Below are 21,439 nucleotides of genomic sequence, written 5' to 3' on the forward strand. Positions count from 1 at the left end.
ACTATACCCATTCTACACATATGGTTCCACTTATGCACAACTTAATTGGGTAGGTATTTATACTGCATCCTAACCCAAAGTGGAAGCTGCTAGTTTGATGATGGTCATGTGATGCAGCCAGAGACCAGATAATAATGAACAAACTGTAGGGTGCCATAAGAGGGTAGCTGCAATAAAAAAGGAATTGGTTAAATCATGCCAGATGGTTATTTGAGGCATAGGGTGAGTCACAGAGATCACAAATATATGCAGATTGTGAATATTGTTTATTTGTGAATGTGAAGATGGAGGCCAATTTAGTTCTGCAGCTTGTGTGGTTCAAGCCATCAACCAAGGACAAGATGGAGACGCGAGAACAAAATATGAAACAATTATTATTATTATTATTATTATTATTATTATTATTATTATTATTTTATTTTATTTTATTTTATTAAAACAAAATGGGAGTTGGATGGGAATGATCCGGTGTATCTATCTCTCCTAGGCATGATCATAGGGTCCTAAACTCCATCGGAGAATGTTCGATTTAGGATCGTATTTGGATGAACAGATGGCCTCCTCTCCACTATATAGACGAATCCAATGGATGAATACGTCATTTTATTACCATCGAGGGCTAACGGATTAGATATCGTTTTCAAACATCGTGTCCGGACCGTCAGGATATGCTTCATTCGACAGTCATTCATATCTTGGTATTTAATCGCAATTCGATATCCATCGTGATTCAAATTCGGATTACATCATTGAAAATAAAGATTCGTTCTGCTGGAATGCCATTTTAATAATAAATAATTATTGAAATGATAGATTGTGCAGAATAAGTTGAGTGAGTAAAATTGAATATGGCAACCATCAGAAGAGAGTGGGTGAAATAGCCATGACCAGTAGAGGTGCCACTGTCAGAAAGATACAATTATTTAAGCAGATAGGGAAATTATATATGATTATTTAGTTGTACTCCAAAAAGAAGGATCTTCGGCTATCGATTAAATCAATTGCCAGTTTATTTGTATCAATTTTTCGTTGAGGTTTTTTTAGCATTTTTAATATCCAGTTCATAGTTCGTAGTCTGTAACTTCTAGTTACTGTTCCCATTTTCCAACAAAGTATCACCCAAGTAACGAAAGTCTTTGAAGACCAAAGCACTGGATCCACCGCCATGTATCCACTTCTTCAACCTCCAAGGCTTCAACAACAAGTGAAGAAGGGCCCAACTAGTGTATGCCTTTGCGAACGAGATCCTTCGTTGAATTTCTATAGAGAGTAATTTTTTATATATCATACATGATATAAAAAAATATATAATTTTATTTGAATCATATAATCATCATTTTTCAATATATATTTAATACATATAATTCTATTTTTTCATTTAAATTTTTGAATGACGAAAATATCTCTCATTTTCTAAAAAAATTATGATATTCTGTAGCCATATTATGATATTTTGCATTCAAATTATGACTTCTTACATACAGAATATCATAAAAAAAATATTTTTATTATTTAAAAATTTTATAAATTTTTAATGATGAAAATATCTTTCTCTTTTTATATCTTTTGAAAGAAAAATCATGACATCATGTGTGTAGAAAGTTATGATTTGACCGCATAATGTCATAATATAGTGACAGAATGTCATAATTTTTTTAGAAGAGAAGGGATATTTTTGTCATTCAAAATTTCAAACGAAAAAATATAATTGTAGATATTGAATACGTATTACAAAATGATGATTACATACTCCAATACGATCGAATGGTGCATTTTACGCTAATTTTATTGCCCACAAAGATTTTCTCTTTCTACAAATGATTCCCACACCAACAATCCTATCATCACTTATATGAGACCCCATCATATCAAACTTAACAAAATTCATGGATGGAGGATCTGCCATGGCCTAGCTTTTGTAAGCCAACAGGGCTTGAGAACATGACAACCACCTTAAACAAAGATTGATGTCTAACTTCGTGCGCTAACTACAAATTAGTAACCACAATCGGATTGGGATCCAAATTCTTTGCATCTTGATCTAACACTACTTTGCATTATGTGCCTATTTCATTCCAGCCTCAAAATGAGCAAGAAAAAAAAAAAAACAAAGTTATCCAACTGCCAAGATGATCCTTTCTCCTGTATTTTTGTTAACATCAGGGATGGTAATCGATTGGATATAGATCAATCGGTCCACACCCATATCAATCCCAAAAATAAAAATTTCATATCCATACTCGTCTCGTATTAACTTCGGATTGGATCGGATGAAGTAGAGATGCGGATCGGATTGGATCAGTTATATAAGATAGATTGATCAGATCGGATCCATATAAATAATATAAAATTATTATAATTTTGAAAAGATGATATATATGAAGATTGTATCGAATCGGAATGTATCATTATTTATATTTAATCTGAATTTATTTTAAATATTTTTTTTAAAATCAATATCCATCCTATTCGAATCGGATCGAATCAGATAATTGATGGATCGATTAAAATTATCATCTCTAATTAACATAAAGTATCGTTTCATTTAACGTTGATAGCTCTGTCTAATGCTCTACGTGTGTGCGAAGCGATCCATGAGCGACAGAATTTTGGGGTCGCATTGCTCGACCATCCCAAAATCCCTCTTAAATATATCCTAACATGTGGGGTCTCAAAGGGGCGAAATTTTTTTTCCCACCAAAAAAAAAAAAAAATGGGCGAACTTTTTTAGACAGTTTGTCGGAGCCTGCGGGCCACGACGGACTCGGGATTTGGGACCTTTAGCTCAGCCTTTTATGGATTTTGCATGAGAAATAGCAATGAAGGCCACCTACTCTCATTGATCTCTCCTCCAACCTTTTCTCCTATTTCTTCCTTCTCTTCCCCCTCCCTCCCTGCGGACTCCCCAACGCCTCTTTCACCTTTCCCGTCCTGTAAATCTCTCTCTACTGCTTCTCTTGGATTCTTCTCGTCCATTCTTGGGATTTTGTTCGGTTTTGGGCGATGCAAATGGCGATTGGTTTCCATCCAAAGCCTGTTTTTTTCGGTATAGATCGTCCACAAACCTTTGCGCTGCTTTGTTCTCGCCGGAGGATCAGTGGTTCGGGGGTTTCTCGTCGACGGTTTAAAGGGCTTCGGCTTCGACCTTCTCGGGTTCCGGAAGTTAGGGTACTCTGCAGCTTGGAGGTGGGCCTCTCTTTTTGCTTTTTGCCTTTTGCCTTTTGCCCCCTGTTCTCTATGGATACTTATAATGCATAGATATGCTTTCTTGAAATCTTTCAATTCATCTGGATTTTCTGTTCATGTGACTCGGGGGAAGTGGGGAAGACCTGAAGGGATAATTTCCGCATTGTTTATCTTGGAAACGTCGAAAATTTATGTATTTTCCTCAAAAGTGATGTATAATTAATGAGGAAACTTTATGGATGTCGTTATGTTATGATTGAAGGGGACGCATCTGCTCGAGAATAAAAATTTGTTGGATATGTTTGTAAAGTTAAAGTTACTTATATGTAGCATGTGTGGTTATAAACATATTCTCAAACTTAAGGACTTGGAAGAGTTTACACACATACGTAATATACATACATCTATATATATTTATATACATACATCTATATGTATGTACGTATGTATGTATACACACACACACACATGCATCTATATGTATGTATACATACATATGTATGTATGTCTGTATGTGTGTGTGTGTATGTATATGCGCATATGTATGTATGTATTATCTATCTATCTATACGTATATACATACATATGACAGAGTTATCATAATGATTTAATCACTAATTGTGGCAACAAAACTGTTCCAACTGTTGGCCCGAAGCAGAGGGCCAGCATCGTGAGAAATAGTTGTTTCACTTAATTTAGCAAAATACTAGAACCATTTAACATTGTCATAATTGTTTCATCTCTAATTGTTTATTGTAGTAGTAAAACGGATAGTCGATAAACTAAAAGGGTGCTATTTTTTTGCTTTATAGGACACCATAACTAAAATCTCTTTGAAGGACCCATCGTGTGATTGCATGGGCGCTGACTAAGAGATGAGATGAAATCCTACAAATGCAGTTTTAGAATCCGAATAAACCTTCCGTACATATCGCAAGATGTTTTCACACATCATATACTGGGTTGGCTTAGAATGTTCATTTGTGCAAATTTGTCAAGTTTCAACTCAATGTTTTATTCTAAATAGCTTTGTTTCAGTTAGAGTAGCACAAGGTTTTTAGAAGCTGAGATATTGGTCTGGGTGGCCAAAACAGAGATGAACTGGGATTTTGGTTTATCTTGGCTGGTTTGCAATGTGGAGAAAACTTGAAAGAATTTAAATTTTCTAATATCTTGGCCAATAAGGTAAACCCAATATCAGCAAACCATATTTAGGCATTGATTTTGAAATTTCTTGACTAAAAATCTATTTAAAGAGGTCAAAAGGTGATTGAAAAATATTTATCAATGTGTTTATATTGTCCCAGCCTACCAGGTGGTATTTTTGGATCTATCAATTAACACTGGCTAAGATAATAGGGGCAGAGATTTTTTATATGTCGTATCTGGTGGCACCTGATACCAATACAAATGGAGACCTTAGCCAGGATACAGCTGAGATGAACCTTGGACCAGTATTTTGTTAGGATCAAGTCAATGTTGATGTCATTTGACCTGCATTATCCAATATGTTAACCCCCCCTATGACCCTATTGCATCTTTCAATCAATGGCTTAGAGAAGAAGAGTCAAAATGCATTTTAAAAGCCATGTAATATACGTAAAGTAGTCCTTAACACATTTTCAAATTCAGACTAGAAAGCATGGTCGCTATGGTCTCAGCTTGTGGTTTTAAAATACTCATTTAATTTCTCATGGTTACAGCCACAATGAAAAACAAGAAAAGAGATAATATCTATGTTTTTCTGAAAAGTAGTTTGGAAGGGGGGGATGAAGATGGCAGTTGACACTTGTGGAACTTGAGTTAGGTTGTTGAATAGCAATATGAATGTTTTGAAATCCCCTAGGACTGTTCTTAAGCTATCCAAGTATGTTGACCCAGCATAGACCATTTCTCGGAGGTGAAATTACAAAGCTACCCCATAATGCAAACTGCATGACCAAAGCATGCTGGAACCAAGTTGGATATTTGGGGGGGGGGTGTCTAAAATTGCTATATATGGTTCTAAATTATCCAGATTTATTCCTGCTTAGTTGTGCAAATGAACTAATTTTAATTTTTGGAGGCTTTCATATTTTCTTTTTCCTAATCATTTTGACCAATGTATGCTGTCTCGGTACTGGAACCCATAGTGGTACCAATCTATTACTATGTTGGTACATTTGATACCCTGTTTCACATACCAGTATCATACAGTATGGTTGAGATGCACCGGTACTGACTGGTACAGCATTCCTTGATTTTGATCCTAATTTAATGCCCTAATTAGCAATGATTTCTTTTGAGTTGGTAGAAATTATGTGGCTCTCAACACTCTAAAAGTTGAAGGGAGTAATCAAGAAATGTTTGCTTTTAAAGGGTTAATTATACAATTTTTCTTAGAAATCTTGTTTGCTTAAGAAAAGCTCAAAGATCGAAGCTGTTAATATGAACCCAAGATTCAAGAGTTATGGAGAACTACAAACCTACGAGACCGGAAACAAGAACCTGGTCCTAGATACCAGAAGGCAGAGGCCTACTAGCCCAATTCTTATTGCTCTGTCCTCTTTCATTTAAAGTTTCCTTTCTTGTCCAAGTTTCTTATTGGTGTCATAATTAAAATATGAGCAATATGGAGGTTGCAGAGTTTCTTTTTTGCTTTTATATTAAAATATGTCCTTATTGTATTTAAGACTTGTACTTCAACAGCTGTAGTTGCACCTGAGTAGTTGTGCCTCTACATGAAAGGGGAACAGCCCATATTATGCCTTAGACTGGCTTTCTTCGTCAAGACTTGTTACTGTATTTGATTAGTTATAAGTTTGAGATCATCTATCTGAAAAGGTTCTATTACCGGGATGGTAAAAAGAAATGGAAACAACTAAAAAACAGAGGACAGCTGATGCAAGCCAGATACAGGGAACACTCCAATATGCAATGCACACTGGTTAACTGATTTAAGACCCTAGTCGATCCACTTGTACTGATTAAAATAAAGCACAATAAATTAGATGCACACAGTAATTGATTAAATAATAAAACGCACAAACGGATATGAGGGCTGAACCAGAATATCTGCAGTTTTCTTTGTAAAAGGAAAAGAGCAACAATGTGCTTTGAGATCAATCCCATGTTGTTGCAAGAAAAGAGGCTAATATGCAATTAGTTTTTAGCAAATAAAATATCAGGGTTTTGGGGATTTCAAAGGGGCTATATAGGATAGATGGTAATTGATTAAATAATAAAACGCACAAACGGATATGAGGGCTGAACCAGAATATCTGCAGTTTTCTTTGTAAAAGGAAAAGAGCAACAATGTGCTTTGAGATCAATCCCATGTTGTTGCAAGAAAAGAGGCTAATATGCAATTAGTTTTTAGCAAATAAAATATCAGGGTTTTGGGGATTTCAAAGGGGCTATATAGGATAGATGGTTGTCTTGAAAGGCTACTGCTGCTAGAAACGACCATAAGTAGGTCAGATCCAGTTGGTCCTTTATGAGGTTGACTGCTGTGTCTAGGGGATAGGGTGGCTGGAGAGTAGATTATATTTAAGAAAAACAGAAATATCAAGGAATAATAAAAAGGAGAGGAGAGAGGAGAAATAGTAAAAGATAGATGGAAACAAGAAGAAGATGAGAAGAGAATGCTTGAATATGCAAGGCACATAGGTCAATTCTGATTTTAGACCCTGGTGATCAATTTTGTTCTGGTAAAAGTAAAGGAAGATAAATGAGATACATTCAGAAATTGATCAATCATAAAGCACCCATGTGAAGATAAAGGCTAAACTAGAATGCCTGCGGTTTTCTGCTTTAAAGGAAAAGACCATCAAATTCTTTTCAGATCAACCCCAAGTTTGTTGCAAGGAGAGGGGAGGATCTGCAATGTTTTTTAGCAAACAATTAATCAAGGTTTTGGGGTTTTCAGAAGGGGTTTTATGGGAGATGAGATGGCTGCCTTGAAGGCTTGCTGCTGCTAGGAACAGCCACAGGCAGGGCCATCTGCAGCAACAGGTTTTCAGTCTACTTGGTTGTTTAAGGAGGTGACTACTCTGGCTAGGGGAGTGGGTGGTTAAATATGTAGATTGTAATTAGGGAAAAGAGAAGCAGAATAAATGGGAGAGGATAGAAAGGAGAAGTAGAAAAGGATAGAGAGAAAGGAGAAGAAGATGGCAAGAGGCATACAGAAATCGGTCTTGCACCATTTTTGAGGGGCTACTCTTCCAAGGCCTCAAACCCCTTCATGCATCTTCCATTCAAGAGAATAAAGAGGAAATGTGCCCACAAGGAGGAACTGGAGAATATATTTGCAGGCTTTTGAATTAAGTGAGAAGTGCAGCTTCTAAGACAGATTGTGGTAAGAAAGGGCTTCATCCTATGACTGTTCGAGGCATAAGAACAATACACACTCTGTGAGGCACATGTGTATGTTTATCAGCAAGTTCACGCATGATGATATCTTTCCTGATAACATCATCCGTCTCTTTGGTACAAGGATCCTAATGTCAAAGAGTGGCTACCTTCACAGGGTATCATGTCAATGATCAAATACTAGTTAGTTACAAGCATGATCAAGTTGTAAATCACGGAAGGGTTTCCCAGCTAGGTATAATTCATGATAGTAAAGATTAAGACAAGTATTTAAGTACAGATTTCTGTGGGCTTGCTGGCCGTCCACTGGCGGAGCATGCACCATGCCAGCACAAGTGCTTTGCTGTGCCAAAATGAATAATTGAGTAAGAATTTAATATCCTTTTTAATTAAAAATATTAAAAAAATAATTAATTGGCGTTCCTCCAACCTATGCCATGTGTTAGTGCTGGCTTTTGATGATTGTATATTCTTATATTTTTTTTTAAAAAAAAAATATAATTTCAAGCTACGGTATGCAAACTTTGACTATTTCAATTCATGACCCAAGGCAAACTTGATGGATACAAGCCTTTTTGCCTATCCTTTTAAGGTCAAACTTTTTGGGAAGCTAATACTATACATATGTATTGAATTATTTCTGGTGCCAAGAATCAATACAAGTTTTAAGCATGGTACTAGATTAGGCATTTGGGTCAGATGGAAAGAGTATTATGTTTTCTTTTATGCCAAGAAAAAGCCTTAGGGTTGGTTTGATTACTAACATGGTTGGTGATTGATTTATATTCCATATGGTTTAAGTACCTTGTTGCAGTCACGTAAATAGGAGTGGGGATGGCAATGGATACGGTTTGGGTCGGGTATTGTACTACCCATTTTCAAATCCGAACTTAATATCCTATATCCAAATCCTATCTGATACTCGATCGGATAAGAAAAGAGATACCCATCCCTATACCCAATGGATTCGGAGATATCCATGGGTAACCCATTTTCCCATACCCAACTCATATCCGCCCCATGTCTATCCCATACCTAAAAAAAATGAACAATCAAAATAATTTTATGCATATTATCAATCAAAACAAAATTACCAATTCAACATAGAACATAATTTATAAGTTCAGATTTATAAAAATCAAATATAGAAATAGAATTACAATTCAACATAGAACATATAAATAACAAAAATAATTTTATGCCTATTATCAAGCAAAACAGAATTACTAAAACAGAATTATAAACATATATATTCGGATATGGGTTCAGGTATTATCCATACCCGTAGGTTCGGATCGAGTTCGGATTCGGGTTTGGATAGAAAATAGTACTACCCATATCCTACCCATACCGGTGCTACAGTTTTCGGATTTTATCCAAATTCGAATCCAAATCCGGTCAAACCCTATTTTTCGGGTTTGACCGGGTTTGGATAGGGTGCATACCCATCGGGTCAGGTCGATTTGGCCATCCCTAAATAGGAGACTATCATTACGATTTAGTATGTTGAATCATGAATCAGTTAGTATGTTTTGAGAGATCCAAGTATCATCTTCTTTGATGTGCATATCAGGTCATATACTCCACCTTCCTTTTCTCTCTTTACTAGTTCCTTTTTGACTACCTTTCCGCATCACTTTATAGCCCTAGTATAGTATGGGGCTACATTTAGATTATAACAGAAATAAGCCCTTGTGAAGGATCCAAGCTTTTCATTACAAGTAAACCATCCAACAGAGTCAAAGCATGAGGATCAGCCATCCCAGAGAGGTTATATCTGTGGATATTTATACAGCTATATTATGCCCAAAGGGAAGTTATCTATCATGCTTCTATTACATGCAAGGTACATTTTCTAGGTACCAGGCCCCATAATGGTGCCATGCTGTTACTATGTCGGTATGTCCATTATGAGGGCTAGTTTGTTGTACCAAGTGTCGGTGCTTCCCCTATATCTCTTACCAGTACTAAACCAGTATGGTACGGTATGCCCCCTTTCATTCGGTTCAATATGGTGTGGCATACCTTGATTACATGTTACTTGACAAGTTTTCTCCTTTACTGGAAAGTTATATATGGACAATTTCTATGCTGCATATTTCTTAGAAAGCATATCAGTTATGGAAATATGATTAAACGTGTTATCCCCGTTAATGTTGTTAATTTGTTTCAGGTAACCTCTTAGGCCTATCATTGATAACATTAATTTCTAAATTATGCAGCATTTTCTAAATTTCTCCATTGTTCTGGTTGTTATGTGGAGACCAATAATATCTTTCTTTTAATAGATGCCGACCTTTTTTTTTTCCTCTCAGTTTTCAAATTTACTAATAGGAACTTGGAACCTATCACTTCTTAGAGAGTTTGTAATCGCACCTCAGCTGGTAATTGCATATTATTCTAATAGACTTATTTCCTGCTCTTTACTGCAATATGCCAATCAGGCAACCAAGGTATAGCCCACTTGGATCTTATAACCCAGGGGAGTTGGGATGTGGTAAAGTTATTATGAATGAAAGTTCCTTGTTTTTTTAATCTATTAGATTCTTCATACATCATTATGCTTGATCATTAGTATAGAGTAAGTGCGTATGACCCTAGATCAAATATTCAATCTGCTCGTATTCTAAACTATTGGAGAGGAAGGGTACTTCAAATTTGTTGTTCCAAATTGGTTCTATGGTCTTCCTCTATTCCCATTCTTTGCCAATTAAGTCCATAAATTATTCTAGATTGGGACTTTACACTAGGTTGACAGGATTCTATGTTAATTGTAACACAAAAAAAGCCTATTGTGCCTGTGCTCTTGAAGATTCATATATTTGATAAATTTTATCAATTTGACTTTTAAATAACTGGTTTTACAGGTATTACAAAATAAAATCCATAATATCCATTAACTCCAAAAAATGGTCTTATTGAGAATATGATAGATCTGCTTCATAATCACCTATTCTGTTAAGCTTTGACAACTCTCTGTTAGTCATATTAACTTCATGGCTTAATCTTTGCGCATGCTGCTTGACTTTTCAATATTTAGACATTATTTAACCTTTTTTTGCAATTTCTGAATGCAAATGTCATATTATCCTTATAAGAATTATGATAGTTCAGTAACTCAGTTAAATGTCAAAGACATTGGCAACCTGGGGGTCATAAGTTTCAGTCAATTCTGCTAAAGATGGTGAATGAAGTGTCACATGGCTATACTTGTACACTTTTCATCTGATGAATTTTTATGTTTTGCATTATAGCTAGAGCATCCAGTAAGAAGGAGGTGTTCCCCTTTCCTAGAAAGTGCATTACTGCCTAGTGTGAATAATTTAACCTTGGATGAATGGAAGGCAGTACCAGATATCTGGAAAACAACAGCAGAAAAATATGGTGATCGGGTAGCGTTGGTGGATCCTTATCATGAACCACCGTCAAAGTTAACTTACAAGGAGGTTAGATATATCTCTTTTCTTCCATCATCAGAAAAGCTTCAAAAAATATTCATATCAGTTATCTGTTTATACATTTTCAATGATTCTACTCAAAACATCCCATGTATAACCTTCAGCTACTAGATGATAAAAATTAGGGATTCTGAAATGAATAATGCCCTTTAGATCCAAATTTCATTCAAATTAGATGTATTAATATCCAGTCTTCAGTTTGATTGATGCACATGAATTCTCTCAGGTACAATATGTTGTTCATCATAAAATTGATAGAGGCCAAAATTAAAGGCATGGAATAAGTTAGTAGCATGCTATGCATGTACTTGGTATACAAAGATAGAAACAAGAGTGGTCGCTTTCTTTCACAAATTTCTAAAGAATGTCTCTCATTGAACTGTATGGCTATTTTACAAGTCTCTCTCTCTCTCTCTCTCTCTCTCTTTGGTTGAGAGAAAGGGAGTGGGAAGCCCACCCTGAATTTAATTACCCAGGCTCAAACCTTAAATATGCACACTCTAAGATTTGAACCTGGAATCTCTGCCTTTTGTGCAGAGAGGTGCTGCCAGTGAGGCAAGCCCCAGTTCACATGGATGTTCTACTAGTCAACGTGGTATTAGAACTACAATAAGGTGGCATGGGGTGCAAACTTACAAATCAAGTATTAATTTTGTTTTTAACGTGTATTAGTAAAGATCCAATACTGCCAATTTGCTTCTAAGACTAGTGAACCATGGACTTCTTGTTAGAGTGATTATAAATGTCTCTACTATTTAATGTGTATAGACGCATTTACATACACATGCTTGACATGCATGGATACATAGACCCCCAGCCCCCACCCCAAAGCCACCAAAAAAAAAAAAAAAAAAGACATAGGTAGGCGCATCATCCAGAAATGAGCTAAATGCCTAGTGAGTCTTGGCATACTGCTGTGCATTGGTTTATGGATGAATTATAAAGGTTAGAGACCTAATAACCTGCCCTAGTGATTCCTGTGGTCTGGAATAAAGTCACTTCAATACTTCATCAGATCGTGCAGATATGTGGATTGTGATTTTGATAGAGCTCTTTTTTCTTTTGTGCAATTGATTTTTCGCATTAACTGGTTATGATGATTAAATATCTTTCAAACACTTTTGTTGTAAGGGACCTAGAAAACAATGTTAAATGAACTCCCTAAAGTCAATACATTTCGAGACTTATCCCCCATATGAGAATGCACAAATTTCATTTCATGCCACTATATCAATAGCTCAATTTCTTACTTGGAAAAAATAACATACAAATAACATGTTGGAGGATCAATCTTTATTATAATGATGAACATACATCTATATTATTTCTTTATCCAACAAAATTCTTTAAAAAATCACTATCACTTGATTCTGGTAATCTAAATCCCGTTATTTCATAGTGGATTGGTTGTTGAAAATCTACCATATTGTCCTTAAAAATCTCAAGCACCCAAATCACATAGTGTAACCCATGATATTCTATACTGGTCCGAACCGGTTGGTACCATACTGTACCATACCGGCAGGGAACCGATTCAGTTCAGGTCAGTTTTTTCTGAAAATGGTCTGAATCGGACCGAACCGATCAGTTCGGTACGTTATCGGTCCGAACCATCCGATACCGGGCGGTTTGGTCCGGTACGGTGCGGTATGATACCGGTTCGGCTTGATTTTCTTTCTTTTTTTTTTGCCGTTGGATGGAATTTTTTTTTGAATTTTTTATTGTCGGTACGGTCTGGTACAGTTCCGATCAGAAATCGGTATGGACCTCGATATCGATTTCTGAAACCTTGGTGTAACCACTTATCTTAGGGGTGGCAATTTTTTTCAACTCGCTGGATACCTAACCTGAATGGGGCGGATTTTATCTGATTCGATTAAAATCTGATGCAGGTGTGGATTTTAGAAAAAAATCCGAAATGGGTTCGAGGCAGGCATGGATAATAGTATGCCCCACCCCGAATCCGACCAGATAGCCCTTAATATAAATATTCAAAAGTCCTAATGCCCTAATTCCATCATATTCATCTAAGCTTACCTATTCAACTGCTCCAAGCCTCCCACGGTCCCACCTAGAACCCTAGCCATTGTCTTCCCTATTCGGTTGGTGGAGGTAGAGGCGGCTAGCGGAGGCAAGTGGGGCGGGTGGAGCCGATGTGAGCGGTGGCAATGTGGGAGCCATGGCGGAAGGCCAGGAGGGTGGCGAGGTGGTGGGGGTTGGGGGCTTTGACGAGGGGACGAAGGTCTAGGGCCTGGAGGACCATCAATTGCGTGACGGAGGAGAGGAGGTGGCTCTTCAGCCGTCGTTGACGTCTAAGCTTCCCTCTTCGGCCGAACGAAACCCTAGCCATTGTCTAAGTGAGGAGGAGAGGAGGTGGCTTCGAAATCAAAGGAAAGATGGAAAAAGTAAAAGGTAAGACTTTTTCCCACCCGATTGAGCTTCGACTGACAAAACCCTAGTAAGCGTCCCTCTTTGATCGAATATATATATATATTAGGCTTTTTGCTTCCTTTTCTTTCTCTTTTTTGGATATCCGTAGGGAAGGAGAGCCAAGAGATTGGAGGGTTTCTTAGATTCCGATGGGGTGGGGTCTTGTTTTTATTAGAAGGGAAGGGTTTTGGGTAACCTAACCTGATCCGACCCAACCTAAGATGGATATGAGGTGGGTATAGGTTTGGTTTTTTTCCTAGTGGGGTGGGTATGGGGATTGGTCAACCCGACCCATACTTGACGCATTGCCACCTCTATCTTATCTTGCACTACGAAGCTTGGTCATCAATGTCTTGATGGTTGAAACATGGTACACATGGATCCCTCGAGTCAGGGAACATGCCATCATCACATTATCAACATGGCTTATCTTGGTAATGTGGATTTAACATAACATGCTTTCAAATCAGTTTATATGCCTGAATGATGGTGAACTCTTCTTCAATACCTAAAAATAGTTATCATCATCTTGCAGTGACAATGTGTGGGGTTCAAACAAGTAAATCATCAAAATGTATCCCTGGCCATAATTTCTAGGAGTAGAGATCTGGAACCTCACTTCTTTCATGGTTGTTCATGACGAATTTTCAACCAAGCATCTGCTTATCATAGGTATCTGATACCATAATAGGAATCACATGCTTATATGTGTAAACAAATATAGCATTTGAAATAGACTATATCTAATGTAAGTTTAAAGAAAATATGTTATACATAAAACAATGATATAGTCCTATAGTGTCACCTACTCTAATATTAATATATGCACACATTCTTAGGCATAGGTTCACAAATATCTAGACTCATAATAAAGCCGAGTGTAGACTAACATTCATAGTACTTGTATTGTGACCCATGTCGGTCATGTACTAGGTTGATATGGTATAGTATGTAGGGATGACATTGGGTTGGGTTCGGGATGGATTTCTAACTACTCAAACTCAAATCCAAATATCCAATAAACTATCCAAACTCAGCCCAAACACTATCAGGACTGGGATTTTTTTTTTTGCCCAAACCTGCCTCAATTGTGTATTGGATAATTCGGGTTCATCCGGTTGGAACCCAATTGAGTCACATTGAGCATTTTTTTCATTCTGTTGACTCTAAAGCCGTACTACCATTCCATAAATAATACCTGCTTTAAACAAATAAAATTCAACAACACTTAGTTCAACAGCACTTAGTTGTATGTTCAATTACAATAAAATTCAAACCGTCTTAAGCAAATAGAATTCAACAATGCTAAGTTCAACAATACTTAGTTCCATATTCAGTCAAAATAAAATTCAAACGTAATGCAAATTTAACAGACCAAGACATTCAACAACAACACTTAGTTCCAACACATCTGAAGTAAATAAAAACATAAACATAATTTAAAAGCACATCTAAGTTCTAAGTTATAAAAAGACTTAAACAACAATTCTCGATCAATCCTTAGTTGTAACATCATTCTTCACCCAATCTACCTACAAACAATTAATCATTGTTAGTGATGATTGATTATAACGGTCGTTAAGAATAGAATTCATTGAAAAAATTACTATAAACAACTAATACTTGAGCTGCTGTCTTCCAGTACAAAATCCTCAAAAATACGACAAATCTTCTCTTGCTCTCCTTTGGAAAGTGTAGTACTAGTACCTATACAAAATAGAAATCAATTTACATAAACAATCATCACATCAAATAAAGAAATTCAATTAAAGAAAAGTAATAGCATACAATACATGAAAATACCTCTATCCAACCAATTGCCACCACAAACCAGGGCTTTCACAGTTTCAAGGTGTAATTGACTGTGGTTTGGAGTCAACAACCTCCTGCCAGAGCTGAAAGTAGATTCAGAAGCCACGGTGGACACAATGATGCCAAACAATCTTTAGCCATCTTTTGCAATGTTGGGTACTTAGATCTATTTATTTTCCACCAAAGCTAGACATCAAAATCAGGAGACCGAGGTATTTCATCCTCCTCCAGATAGTGATCCAATTCAATTTTCATCGAAGTGCTTTTGGCATTCTTCTTTCTCTACACATACAAATCAAAATCAGCCAATTGTAAATTCATAGGTCCATGATCACTTTGCATCAAACTGGAGTCTTTCTCATGTTGCCTTTCCATATTAGCCCTGAAGTGATACCCATTAAGCAATTCATAACACACTTCATGTAACTTCTCAATCATGTTAGTAGCCATATCCTTGTAAATTTTGCTAAAATAATACTCAATCAAGGGCATTTTGAATCTCGAACCTAAATTTGTAGCAACCCCCATCAAAACATGGATCTCATCCCAATATTTGTTGAATTTAATCAACATTTCCTTAGCCATTTTCTCAATCACTTCAAAAGGAGACTCAAGCCACTTAAGCAACTCTAATCTCACATCACAAATTCTTGGAAAATACAAATTAGCTGTAGGAAATTTGGTACCAGAAAATATCTCGGTCACTGTATAAAATAATTTCAATCTATGATAAACTTCCTGACCAAGTACCTAATCATTGTCACTTGGACAACATTTAAATCTTGTCTCACATTGTTTCAGCCTAACAAAAACGTCTTTATACATCAAAGCAATCTTCAACATTAAGAAAGTTGAGTTCCACTTAGTTGAACAGTCAAGACCCATTTTTTTGGTACAATTAACTTGTATTTAGCGAGCCATTTCTTCAACCTTTTCACACCTCTTAGGTGATGTTGCCCAATACTCCACACCAAGGTTTTTCGTACCAGTACCGGTGGCCATTCCGATCGACCAGCTGACAGTGCGGTCCGGTATGGTTTCGTATCAGATCGGACCGACGCGAACCGAAACAAGGAAAGGAAGAAAATCGGGAGGAGGAAAAGAGAGAAAGAGAAAGAAATAGAGAGAGAGGGAGGAAGAAAGAAAAGGAGGGAGGGGAAGGAGTCGGATGGCCTTCGACCGTCTGTCGTAGCCGCCGGGTGGTGCAATCCACGCGCGCGGTGCCGCAGGCGTGAAACAAGGCCGACGCCCTTGTTTCACGGGTTTTTTTAAAAAACAAAAACTTAAGTGAAGCCGGCAGTTTGCCGGCTTCACTATTTAATAGGTTTTTTAAAAAAAAATTCAAAAATGAAGCCCGCAATCCGATTGCCGGCTTCATCGATTTTTTTAAAAAAAAATCTTTTAAACAATGAAGTCGGCAAATGGTTTGCCGGCTTCACTATTAATCTCCGTTTTTAAAAAAGAGCCACGCGTGAACAGGGACGACCGCCCCTGTTCCATGAGTGCGACGTTGCCCGTGCCGCTTTCGCCTCTCGATGGCCACGGCGGCCACCCAGAGTTTTTCGGTGGCCTCTCCGCTGTCCCGTCCTCTCATCTCCGGTGGTCTCCTTCCCCCTCTTTCTCATTCTTGCTCATTGCGGCAGTCCCGTCGGACGAACCAAGCCGCGGTGGCTTCTGCCACTCTCCAACGGCTGCAGAGGGCCACCGATGGCATCCTCCTCTCTCTCCCTCTCCTCTCTCTGCCTCTGTTTCCCTCTCTTTCTTCCTCGGCATCGGCGTGTGCCGTTTTCTCCATCGGTCCAGTTCGGCATGCTCCGAATTGTCCGATTCGAGATGATTCTGAGAATCTTGCTCTACACTATCATGAATATTTTCTATCCCTTAATCATCTCTAAATGAACCTTCACAAATTCAATATGTAAGCACAACAATGCATTTGTAAGAATCTACCAGACAATAACGAAGTACTAAGCTGCAACTTATCCTTCAGAACATCAACACATATATAATATATTAAAATACTAAAATAGTTCAGGCCAGGTTCGGGTTGGGTATTGGATCAGGTGCATAACTACCCAGTCCCAACCCAAACCCAAAGTTAAGCATTCGGGTTTTATCCAAACTAGGCCCAAACCCAGTCAACATATTGACTACCCAACCCAATCGGGTCGGGTTGGGTTAGGTACCCGCGGGTTTGGGTTTTGTTGGCATCTTTAATAGTACTGTGCCAGTACATGGTATATTTGGCCATATTGGTCATGTACCGATACCCCAAAAATGCAATTTTTATTTTTTATTTTTTCCTGTTGGGTTTTTAAAGTTTTTCTAAAGCAGTTGAACTCAAATCTAGGGCTCCTTCTATATCTTTCTTTTTAATTAACAATGGGTTTCCAGATTACATCTCAATGTTTAACTTGTGGAAACAGAAGAAACACACTAAAATGTTGGAAATGCAAGCTGGTTGCTCCTCTCCTTTCCATATATGATTGAATCAAATCAAGGAAATAGAGGGTGGATCCTTAAGAATGAACTAGACGACCCAAGAAGATAGCAGACTTATGGAAATGGCAAATTCGCAACAAGCTGTCACACGAGATCAGATTGATCATGAAATCAATTAGGATGTCTTACTATTTTTCCATGCTACCCGAGAAAGCTAGCAACCTAGTGAATCTTGCAATTCGAAGTCTTTGGAGAAATAAGAGCTGCCATATATGGAACCTAGCAATGCTGCCTTTGGAAATACGAGAACTGCCGTATATAGCTATAGGGAACTTCAGAACCAAATCCAAATCATGGGCTATCATTGGAATGAAACTTGTGCTATCAAAGGAAAACAGAAACAAAAATATATTGAGGGAAATTGATTTAAATCCTTCCTTGTTTTGATACGCATTTCCATTCTCAAGCCGGAGTCCGAGGCAATTAGCATTGAGAAGGAAAGAAATCCATCTCAGCACCGGCTGTATGTGGCAACTCTCCACCTAGAAATCAAATCACAGGAATATACGATCATGCTCTCAAAATCGTTGAGATTGGGTGATTGAGATCAGATTGAATCTTCAGTCCTATGTATACACACTCACAAAAAGGAATTCTAGAAATAAAAAGAATTTGGAAAAATTTACTTAAACACCCTCTCAAGTTCCGCTTAGTTTCACTCTGTACCCTCGATTTTAAAAAGTTGCAAACTTGTCCCTGAAGTTTACTAAGTGGTTCAAAGTGGTCCTGAGCTCCATCAATGCCCAGTTGTGAGGAGTCCGTCAGCTTGGACAATTTTGTCCTTAACAATGTTAACTATTTTCTTTGAGGATGCCTCAAAGAAAAGCCCTAATTCATTCTGCCCCCTCTACTCCACTCTACCCGCTCCATTGTACTCTGCCCCTTTGGGACCCTCTCCTGTGCTTGTGTTCGATGTGTTCCTCATCAATCGCCATGCCTTCCCATTAACCATTAACCATTATGCCTCCCATGCGCTGGCTCCCTCCTTTTTGCTCTATGCTTCCCCATCCACTATGCCTCCCACCATCCATTGTGCCTTCCTGTTCTCTATGCTCTTCTGTCCTCTATGAAGGATTGAATTCAAAGGTTAGGAAGGTAAACTCTTGTGCTTAATTTCTCTATTTCGGAATAAATTGCATCTACTATCTAAGGTCATTGTTTTAGGCAGTGTAGAAAGGCTTTTAGTACTGCTCTCTAGGATGAGATTACAAAGGAAATATATTCCTTTAACTGATTCAAAATTTAGGATCTGATTAGGGTTGCTGCAATGGCTGTTGTAGTGGAGGCCAAAGATTCTTTTAGATTGTCAGATTCTCTCATTGAGGACATAAAACATTGTTAAACTATCCCCATATTGTAGTACTCTTAAAAAATTATGTTGCATGATTTTGGCTCAATGGATATAGATTCATGCATTGGGAACCTTTATTATGGTCCTCCTTGTGTTTACCATACGTTCATGAACATTCCTGTTCCAACCATCCTTCAAGTCATCTTCTCCCTTCTTAGATGTTTCTATTTGTGCCAAGCTTAAGTTCTAGTTTCTCTCTTTCCAAGTTGGAACCAAAGCCTATTCTGGCAAGGAATAGCATCACTCTGTTCCAACCATTGCTTTTGTCGTAGTCTCCCTCTACTTACCAATTTCTAATCAAATCTTATTCTGTTAATGAATAAGCTTTACTCTATCCTAGTGTATAAATTGAGACCCTTGGCATCATCTTGTTCTCATTATCATAAACCCATGGTCATAGTCACCCAACTTTAAACCTTGCAAAAGAGTTCCTCTAAACTCTTCTCGTTTTTGTTCTACTTTAATTAGACTACAACATGAGAAAGAGTTGCAGAAAGGCAGCTCTCACCATTGATTGCCTACCAGAGGACCTCCTTATTGAGGTCATTGCTCATGTCACTTTAGCATCCATGATGCCAGTCCGTGATATCATTAGCCTGAGAGAATCATGCAAGAGATTCTACAAAGCATCAAAGGCGAGGAAGGCCGGGCAGTGAATGTCGGTCGACAAAGAATGGATGCTGTAGGTGCAATAAAGAGGGATACTTTGCTTTGCTTCGGAGCTGTGCAAAGAGTGGTAATATACAAGCCAACTACATCCATGGATTGGTAAGTTATTGCCCTCTAATTTCATTTCTAATATCATTCCATTAGCAATTTTAAATAGAAATAACCAAACTTGGATTTGTTCAGTTTCAATAAACAATCAAGAAAAGCCCATTGATTCGTATCCACCAACTAGGATGTCATGTGTGGTTTAGTCCCAAGCCATGCATGGGTCAAACAATGGATAATTTGTGTTTCTTGTTTTAGATTTGGCAGCAGATCCCACTCTTGCACGTCCATGAAGTTGATGCATGCATCACCTCATACTGAAGTTATTACCGAAGCTCATGGAGTATATTTTAACGTATAACACTAGCAAAAGTGATGATATAACCACAAATAACTTGTCAAAGATTTGGTAGATCTTGAATCCTGCCAATGGAAATTGTCTGGTAGAAGACTGACCAATGCCTCTTTGTCCTTAATTTGGATTATTTAGATGCTTAAATATGATTCTATCATGACATATGCAAAATTATGTGGTTATAATTTTTCTCTAAAAAATTATACTCTAAGCAATGATTTGTTAATATATCATCATTAGTTACTCCCTGTATTATTTATTTGACAATCTTATTGTGGGCATAGTTTGATCATCCTTCCTTCTCTTGGTTTTCCTTAGGAACTAGTTTACAACCAAAGAGACATGAACTTAGGACTACGCTATCTTAAGAGGGCAATGGCCGGTGGTCATTGTGCTGCAAGCCTATTCAATTGGTATCTTCTTCCAGGACCCTGCTACAGGGTACCTTAGTATGGAACTATTAAATGTGTTTACTGCAATCGAAATTTCCAACACCTCTGTGATCCCTGAGTCTAAAAGATCTAGCAAGCGCCATATCATGAGGTGCTGGAGAGAGACAACATTTGTTTTGAGGAAAATCACCATGGAGAAGTGGTCCTTGAAGCGAAGTTTGCCATGCACAAATCAGTTCTGTGGAAAGGTTGAAAAGATTGGAAAATGAATGAATTGTGGGATGAGGAAGAAATGCATAGGAGCTTCTGCAATTAGCTGTGTAGATGGACATAGGAGTACAATAAGCTTTTTGAGGGGATATAGGTTATAGAAGATTGCAAAGTTGTATAAGCTATTTGAGTACAATAATTGCTTCAATATGTTATTCTATCTTTATGAGGTTTCAGTCAGTTGTATAGGCTGTAGAGAAAATATGCAGTGGTATACTGGGAATTTATTGACATTTATTGAACTTGACAGGTTCTAAGTGGTGCTAATGTAAACTTGAGGGGGTGTGTCTGCCCAAACTTTAATTTACCTAAAATGCATTGCATTTAAGATTACCGGTACATGAATTCTATTGACTTCTCTCAAAATACAAGATAGTTGGCCAACCAAGGTTCGTTGTCTTGATGCTGAGCCCCATACCGGTGCCAACTTATTACTGTGTCGGTACAGAGCTGATTCGGCCTACTGAGTATCGGTATGCCTATTGTATCACATACTAGTACCGAATCGGTATGGTATTGTATGCCCCGTATTGTCCGATTCGGTACGGTACAGTAAATCTTGGTGCCAACCCATTATAAAGAACTTCCTAGCTCTCTGCTCTGTTACAAAGAAATTCTT

General features: G+C 37.6%; 1 protein-coding gene across 1 annotated transcript; it reads left to right on the plus strand.

The window, feature by feature from the left end:
• The first annotated feature begins 2,708 nt into the window (after nucleotides 1-2,708).
• On the plus strand, nucleotides 2,709-20,692 carry LOC140859739 (uncharacterized). Its single transcript, XM_073262191.1, has 3 exons — nucleotides 2,709-3,186; nucleotides 10,791-10,982; nucleotides 20,477-20,692. Exons 1-3 carry the CDS (start codon nucleotides 3,004-3,006, stop codon nucleotides 20,606-20,608), a joined length of 507 nt encoding a protein of 168 aa, XP_073118292.1. The 5' UTR covers nucleotides 2,709-3,003; the 3' UTR covers nucleotides 20,609-20,692.
• Nucleotides 20,693-21,439: the final 747 nt, after the last annotated feature.

Source organism: Elaeis guineensis, chromosome 8, assembly GCF_000442705.2.
Source record: "Elaeis guineensis isolate ETL-2024a chromosome 8, EG11, whole genome shotgun sequence".
Lineage (NCBI taxonomy): Eukaryota > Viridiplantae > Streptophyta > Magnoliopsida > Arecales > Arecaceae > Elaeis > Elaeis guineensis.

Coding starts and splice junctions, on each gene's coding strand:
- LOC140859739 (XM_073262191.1), top strand. CDS start 3,004: ATGCAAATGGCGATTGGTTTCCATCCAAAGCCTGTTTTTTTCGGTATA. Junction 3,187..10,790: donor GGGTACTCTGCAGCTTGGAG/GTGGGCCTCTCT, acceptor TTTGCATTATAG/CTAGAGCATCCAGTAAGAAG. Junction 10,983..20,476: donor CAAAGTTAACTTACAAGGAG/GTTAGATATATC, acceptor GGTTTTCCTTAG/GAACTAGTTTACAACCAAAG.